This window comes from Buceros rhinoceros, unplaced genomic scaffold, assembly GCF_000710305.1.
Source record: "Buceros rhinoceros silvestris isolate BGI_N320 unplaced genomic scaffold, ASM71030v1 scaffold17087, whole genome shotgun sequence".
NCBI lineage: Eukaryota > Metazoa > Chordata > Aves > Bucerotiformes > Bucerotidae > Buceros > Buceros rhinoceros.
In genome coordinates, this window is record NW_010424134.1 from 441 (window position 1) to 8332 (window position 7892).

The window sequence follows — 7892 nt, forward strand, 5'->3', positions numbered from 1 at the left end:
CGGCTCGGCCAGCGTTCCCCTTTTCCTTGACGCGGCACGGGGGAGGAAAGTGGGGTCCCCCCTCGCCCCTGGGTGTCTCGCCCTGCTTTCCTCACCGACATGGAGGTGCTCAGGTTCCCTTTAGGGAGGGACAGCCACGCACCCTTGAGTCACCTCTGGGTCTGGAGCTGAATTTCCACCACCATAGTTGGCAGAAGGGTCAGGGGTGTCGATGCTGCCTGTGCTCTCCCAGCCCTTTCTAGCCCCGGCGCCAACAGGCTGGCAGGCAGGAGCATGAACCGCAGGACAGCTTGTACAGGGAGTGCCCCCCAAAAGGGAGGAAAAACATAACTAACCTGGGAGCTGGAGAGAGCTAGATAGGGCAGTAGGAGCAGTTTCCCACGTCTGCTGGTGCCACTGACATCAGTGAAGCTTTTGATGAGAAAATGTACCCCTCTAGCCTTGCTAAGGACTTGTAGTCTCAAGACCTCAAGCAAGAACCCAAGCCCAAGCTGAAAGAGAAAAGATTGTGACCTGAACGTACCTGGCTCTAAGCTGGCTTTTTGGGAATGACTGTGCTTCTGAAGAACAGGGGGAAAAGGCTCAGCCTGCAAAAAAGTGCAAATTATCGCAAAAAATAATTTTCTTTGGGAGCATCTGTCCAGCTTAGACTGTGTGATTAATAGAAGTTGTCCCTGAGATCCCTGAACACTGTGTGACCCAGAAGAGCTTTGACATATTTATCTATTTGTTTAATATCAAAACCAGATGAGAGGTCTAAAATTAGGCTTTCATTTGTCCCTCTGTAAGTCTGACGAATTAAATTAGAAGGGAGGCTATCGTGTAACTGAGAGCTTTTCCAACGAACCCGTAACATTGTCTGCCAGTGCACTAATAGCACGACACAGATGAAGAGGCTGATAGAAAGACAGTTCTTCAGTCCTGGACTTTTAAAGCAATATTCACAACTCATTCATGTGTATGGCATGCTTCTTCTGTGCGACAGTCTGTGCTCAGATAACTTTTTGTCTGGGTTACTTCTAAAATAATCTTGAGCTCTGCCTCTTCTGCGCTTTTCCCTTGCATGAGGTGGGATCTCCAGGTCGGGCTCTCGTCTCTTCTTTTGTTTCTTTCATCTCCGATTTCAAAGGTGGTTTCTGCCCCAAACCAGATCATATTTACAAACAAACCCCAAACCCAACTTTCTGTATTCAATCTCCACTTCTGGTGTGTGCCCTCTGTGCTTGCTTTAATGTTAACTGTGTAGCTTTTTTCTTTGATTTCTGGGGTGTAAGTACACAACTCAGACACTGTGACTGCTTTCATTCTTCTGGATGGATTTGGGTTCTGAAGTGAACTGAAATAGTTGTTGTTGCTGATGGATAAAACAGTGCAAAATTTAAATGTTGTTCTTCAGATTTTGCCTAGATTTCCCACCCACCTCCTCATATTTAAAGGAAACAGAATTCACCTGAAAGTACAAGAAATCTGGCAAAAAACCCAGCCACAATGGCAACTTCGTGGTAGACATTTTAAAAGTGACTACACAGGTTAACTAAAAAAAAAAAAAAAATACCAGCCCCCAGTAAATGGTGTGTTGTTTCCACTGTGTGGCAAATTAACAGAGCAGAAATAAAGTAATTGCTGCCTCCGTCTGGAAGCTTAACTGAGCTCTTGGAGGTTCCCTCTTTCAGCAGTGACACAGTCACTTGTGAAATGAGTCAATAACTTTTGAAGCATTTTGGACTGGTCTGAGGATGACTGTTTGATCTCTTTCAGCAGATGTGCCCAAAGCTTTCTCTCTTCTTACAGCTTTTTACCTCTGCCTTTTGTGCATGGTGCTGCTTGGGAGCCCTGTAACAGCGGGGAGATGAGGCGTCCAGTGGCTCACCTTGCTCCTCCTAAGGCTGCACGAGCAGGCTGTGCTCAGCCTCTCACCATGCCTGGTGCCTGCAGCCTGGGCACTGTGCAGCTGGTGAGATGGAGTAGTAAGAGCATGTTGGGAAAGGATGAGGAGATCAATGATGTTTTCTCTTCAGATTCACCTGTCTAGTCTTATTTGATGCTTTTGTTATAAATAACTTTCTAGCTCATCCTCCTGGCTTGTTTCTGACCTAACCAAAGCATTTGAGTGTCATTCCCCTCCGAGCTACTGTGACCCACAGGATCTTCAAACCTTCACCAGACCATCTTTCTCTTCTTTTCTTTAGCCCTTATCTATGTGGCTGTTTTGCTCCCTCTCTCCTTTGAGATCCTTCTCATTCCAATCCGTCTAACTTAGCTTTAAACATCTGTGCTGATCCACTTTATACCCCTTTCAGGTCAGCTGAGGGAAACAGGTACTTCTAGGGTGCAAGTCACTAGGGCTATTTCAAGACTTCTCATTTCTGATGAGATGCCTTGTTCCCTAGGTGCCAGGTCTTTGTGACTATAAAGTGAGACTACGGCAACCAGCACAGATGCAGACTCCTACCCTGTCTGTGTGTCTTTGGATTAGTCCCATCTCTGTCCTCAAAACTGTCCTGTGGTCCTGTTGTTTCCCAGTGGCAAAATTCTGGGGCAGACAGGAGGCTCAGGCATCTGGCATAGGAAGAGCAACTGCTCCTTGACCAGCCAAGTTGGTCACAGTTGGCAATTTCCTTGGGTGCAGCTTGGCTGTGTGATGACATGGTGGCTCCGTCCAGCACAGGTAGCAGACCGGTCTAGTCAAGGCGCTGAAGGGACTCGTATAAAAGGTACCTCCTAAACACAGTTGCCTTCGTGATTTGTCCAAATCCCTGCACTCCGGAGAGCTGCTACCCATTTCTTATTCCGATAAAACTTTCCAAGAGATCAGTAGAAGTTTTGGCTGAGTGTAAACAAGTTGATGATTTGTTAAATCAATTTATTTAAAACGATCGAAAGTTAGACTCCCCCTCAGTTGAAGTCCAGGTCACATACATATTAATTGGCACAGGGAAATAGAAAGAAAAAATCCCTTTGTGGTGATGGAGTGCAAGGTTTTTGATTCAGCATCATGCTTGATCGCATTATTGTAATAGCATTTTATCATGTCTGGCTGGTTCTTTTCAGATACCTGCTTTCAGTAAGTTTAGATTAAGAAAATTACTTTAAAATTCCAAACCTGATGGTTTGTCTTTTGGCAGCACAGGTGATACACTAAAATGACTAAGGCAATGTACAAATGCAAAAAGTTAAATAAAAAAATGATTGAAAAGCGAGATATGTTTCCACTTTTCAGTAAGTCATGCTGTCAACAGGTAGAACTGCTAGCTTTTGGGACAGAGTTTGGAAAGGTGTTTTTTTGTTTGTTGGGGTTTTTTCCCCCCAAATTTAGATCAAGTCATTGGAGAAACACCTTGATAGCAATGGATAAAATCTAAGTCCTTAATTACACCTTTGATTTCTCCAGAATCAGCATTTCACTCAAGCGTCATTCACAAAGCTGTGATGTACTTTGTCACTGTGACTACTCTTCTTGCTTCTGTTTGCTCAGGAAAAGAGCGCAAGTTCCTTCCCAAGAACCGGGAACTTCAGTGCTTTTAACTGTTGAGCATTGTAGGACAAAGGTAGCTGGTGATATCCTGGCAACTATCGAGGAAGAGCTCTGACTGACAAAGTTTTCTCTCCTATGGCCGAAAGTGATGATTATCTTGGGGTAGCTCAGTTTTTACAAGCTAAGGCGCTGTGTGCCAGGTGGCCCCAAATGTACTAGCTATCTTAAAAATTCTTGATTAGTTACTTGGACAAGAATTAGTTTTCTATTTATTTCATTGATGAAATAGACTCCTCATTTACAACACAGTAGCATCTAAAACAATGTGAACATTAATGAGATGATGGAACTGGGTTTGTAGGCAGGAATGATGTGCTAGGAGGTCATGTCATGCACATCTTCTTCCCACTTCTTCCATGCTTACATCGGTAAGGTGCAAGGCCTTAGAGTATCCAGAAACAGCCATCAAATGGAGAAACACTCATTGCTTCTCAGTACTGTCATGTAACATGGTTATGGAAAAATTATTTCCAAAGAAAAGCTGAACGTTTTCTCACGTGGCTAAGTGAAGTTAAGTTAAAATACTTGCTGGAAAGTTGTCTTTATTTTTCTGAAAAGGTTTGTTTAATGGTTCCATGCGTAGTCTTCATTTTTAAAAAGCTGTCATGTACAAAAATATACTTCTTTTCTCTTTCATTAGGTATGGAAAGAGATCAAGCCCAGAGACACTGATCTCAGACCTCTTGCTGAGGGAAAGCACAGAAAATATTCCTAGATCCAGGTATGTATGAAGAAGTTTTTTGTGGTGGCTTTCACTTCTCATTTAGATTTAACTGCTTCATTTGTTATGAATAAATATGTTTCACAGGAAGAAAACATATGCCACCCACAGCTAGGAAAATATGTCCTGAGAAAACATGTTTAATTCCTTTCTTGAGAGAGCTAGCCTCATCTATGAATGCAAGAAATGCCTCACCAGATCTAGTATAGTCCAAACTCCTTGTGTCCTGATTTTGGGAGCAGGCCACACCTGCTATCTGGAGGAAGGAAAGCATTCCCACAGCACTTACCCCTTACTGGGCTTTGTTACACAGAATTGTATGCTGATGCCTGATGATGATTCCTTACGTACTGGCCCCCCAAATATGTCATATTTCTACTCGTTTGCTACTCAGACTGGCTTAAATTTTTCCTCTCAAGATGTGTGAGTGGTAAATGTGCACATATGTTAACTTACACCCAGATACGCAGCTGTGACTAGTTTTTTAAAAAACAGTATTTCCCATTGGTTTTGTACCTAATATTTTACAATGGCAAAAAAGGCCTTTATGTTTCCATTTGCACTTCATTTAAACTAACAGTGGTGTTTCAAGCAACAGTGGGATTTCAAACATACAAACTATGTTTAGGTAGGTAACGACACTAAAGCTATAATGTAAGATACTGTAGTGGTGACTCCAGTTTACACAGCTGAAAGTAAGTGTGTCTAAAAAGTAAGATTTGGGGGGAGTTTATCTCATGAAAGAAAATACTGGTTTTAGTTTTACTTACAGTCAAGCATGAACGAGCTCAGTTTAAGCCTTTGCTGATAGCCTGAAGTTTGCTGGTAATAATTCTACAGCAGAAATAAATGCTCTGTGCAGTAGTCGTCTTAGTAGTCTACAAGCAAATACTTTGCACTTTCATCAGCTGTGCAAAGGCTCAATGAGACTAGTTAAGTACTGAAGCATAATAGTCTGCAGCACTGAACTTTGGGTGCGATCTTGCTGAAAGGTGAGCAAAATTTCTACTGCCGTCAAGGGCGGTCGTCCATGAGACTTGCGGTTCTGTGTGTAGGGAGACCATTGACTTACGGTTTGATGACTAACCGCAGCTGTTTTCTCTGCAGATGCTTATGTAAAAAGCTGCATGGAGTGCAGTGAAATGTATTAGATTATTTTGTGTTTGGTTACGACAAGACAGAGCCCTCATATAATGGGAAATTTCCACTACCATGAATTTAAGGCGACACACAGGGCAGAACAAACTCTCTGTAATTTTCAGCCCTTCATAACGTAACTTTATGGTTATTATTATTGTTTCAATAATAGTATTTATAACACACCAGGGAGGAAACACTCATGAGCAAAATAACAAACTAGTCTGCATTTAAGATAAAGAATTGATGAGAAACAGATTTTTATTTCATACCCCCTGTAACAGCACTTTAAAATGAGTATGGTATTTGTCATTCACCGATGACAATTATGGGAGTACTGGGAACAAAGATGTCTAGTTTCCCGTGGATATGTTTTCTAAGATAAAAACCCTGTGTATATTCTGAACCCCGCTCCAGCTTGTTCCTCCATCTGAGGACATAATTAGCCAGGCCTGTGTTTCATGGCACATCAGGAACTTAATATCTCTGAGATATCTGTACATCTCCCTGACTTGGTTGAAAAAGTCCAGAAGGTTTGAAAGCTGGTGGGGAAGTTAGGGGAGACATGCAGGGATGGACAGCTGGACACACAGCAAATGTACCCAGGTACAACACGGCTGCCTAAGCCTTTCTCCTGCAGGAAGTCAGGCTCAATGAATGAAAGGCAAGCTGGTATTATTCTGAACTTAAAATAATGAAGTATACGTTTTAGAAATAGTGATATAAGCAGCCAGTTACTGAGCAGATGTAATTTGCACTCAGTGAATCAGTCAGAGACACACACATTTCATGAGTTCTTGGAAATGAGCTTTGTAACTAAACACTGAGGTAGTAATAAACAACTTAACTGTGTTCAACTTGCCTGGCCTGGTTTGACATTTCACTTTTGCTGACTAATACGTGCTCCAAAGTATTTTATATTCTAGATGTATGTCTGACTATATGAAGAAAATTTAGAGAGATTCTTAGAGAAACCAGTTAAAATACAGGAAGTTAAGGAATGAAAAAAGGGGGTGCCTTGCCCTAAGTACAAATAAATTCTAAGTACAGAAACGTGATGTGGCACATTTCTGATCTTGTCAAGCCTGTGGAGTCATGAGAAAACCTTTGAAACTCAATAACTGGATGCCTCTCCCCTACTGCTGCCTCTTTAAAAGTTAGGTGTCTTGCGTGAAGTAGTTGTCTAGGCTGCCTTTGCAGTCAGTTGGAGGGATGGATATCTCAAAAATGATCCTTCCATCTGAAAATGAGCAGGTTCAATTGCCCTGTCAAGGTGTCAGTGTCTCCCCAGTGACTGTTTAGGAAGACTAGGTGCCCAACTTTTAGATGGAAAAAATTATGGCAGATGCATTTCCTGTAGTCGCGCTCCATGTTCCCCACTTGTTGGACTTAACTTGCTGTGTAGACAGAACAGCTATTTGCAAGCATCCCTTTCAACACCTATTTTCAGATGTTTGATATTGAGCAGTGCAATACCATAGTAATATTTTACAGTGGTGGCTGTGGACTTCAGTTTTGTTTGAAGGTGCTAACAGCATGACCTGTGGTGTTTTGGTTTGGTGGGGTTTTTTTGTGGGTTTTTTGGCTCAGTGAATTCTCCATGGAAACTGTTTACCCCTCAGTAAGAGAAAAAAAAAAATATCTCTGTATTTCAGCATATCATAGTTTTCTAGCTGAATTTCATTAAGTGATTCTTAATGGCATAAAGCAGCTTTGCAGCGAGTCTGTGGTGTAAAAATGTTCCATCTGGGCAGCAATGTGGAGGGACAAGTTCTGGTACCAAAAGATAGACATTTGGTCAACCAGGATGCCTCTGCTTTGATGACAATTTCATGTACAATCTTCAACTGCAAATATGCATATATATTCCTTATTGCTGCTATTATTAAAAGGAATGTGTTAGGTAGTTCTAGCTTTGGATTTTTCAGAAGGGTCTTTAAAATGTGTTTAATGGGTTTTTTTATTCATAATATGTATTGCAGGTTCGAAGACCCTTCGATGTGGTGATGGGATTTTGAGCACAGCGTCAAAATTTTTCCTAGTTCTCAGTTCATACTCCACGCCTCTGAAGCAATTCATAGCATCATTCCCAGTGCATGCAGCCGTTGTACGGAATCCTGTAGAGTTTTCCTTCATCATATTTGTATATACCTTTATTTAAATAAATTATTTGTGCATTTCAAAATATAACATACTAAATGAAAACAAGCAACCCTGTCATTGGTATAGCAAAGAGTCGTTTAAAACTATTAAAACAGAATTATAAGCTCCCTCCAGTCTAAAGTAGTATGGACAACAATAGTGTCATAGGTAGTTATTACAGTAATTAATGGGCAAAGTAACATAAAGACATCATTTACTGTAGCCTCAAACTCAGCTCAGCTGCTTGATTTATACAAAACTGTTTAAAATAATTTATTGCAGACTACATCATTTAGGAGAATGTTCTGGGAGGTGGTTTCTCAGAATCACCATACTAAAAACTTACTCAGTACTTAT

At 41.4% G+C, this 7892-nt stretch overlaps 1 protein-coding gene across 1 annotated transcript in view; it reads left to right on the forward strand.

Moving 5' to 3' along the window:
* NPY (neuropeptide Y) overlaps nt 1-7658 on the forward strand; it is a 7992-nt gene extending 334 nt beyond the window's left edge. Inside the window, 2 exon segments of the mRNA XM_010140681.1 lie at nt 4176-4256; nt 7376-7658. Coding sequence (XP_010138983.1) covers nt 4176-4256; nt 7376-7400 — 106 coding nt within the window. The 3' untranslated portion in view covers nt 7401-7658.
* Nucleotides 7659-7892: the final 234 nt, after the last annotated feature.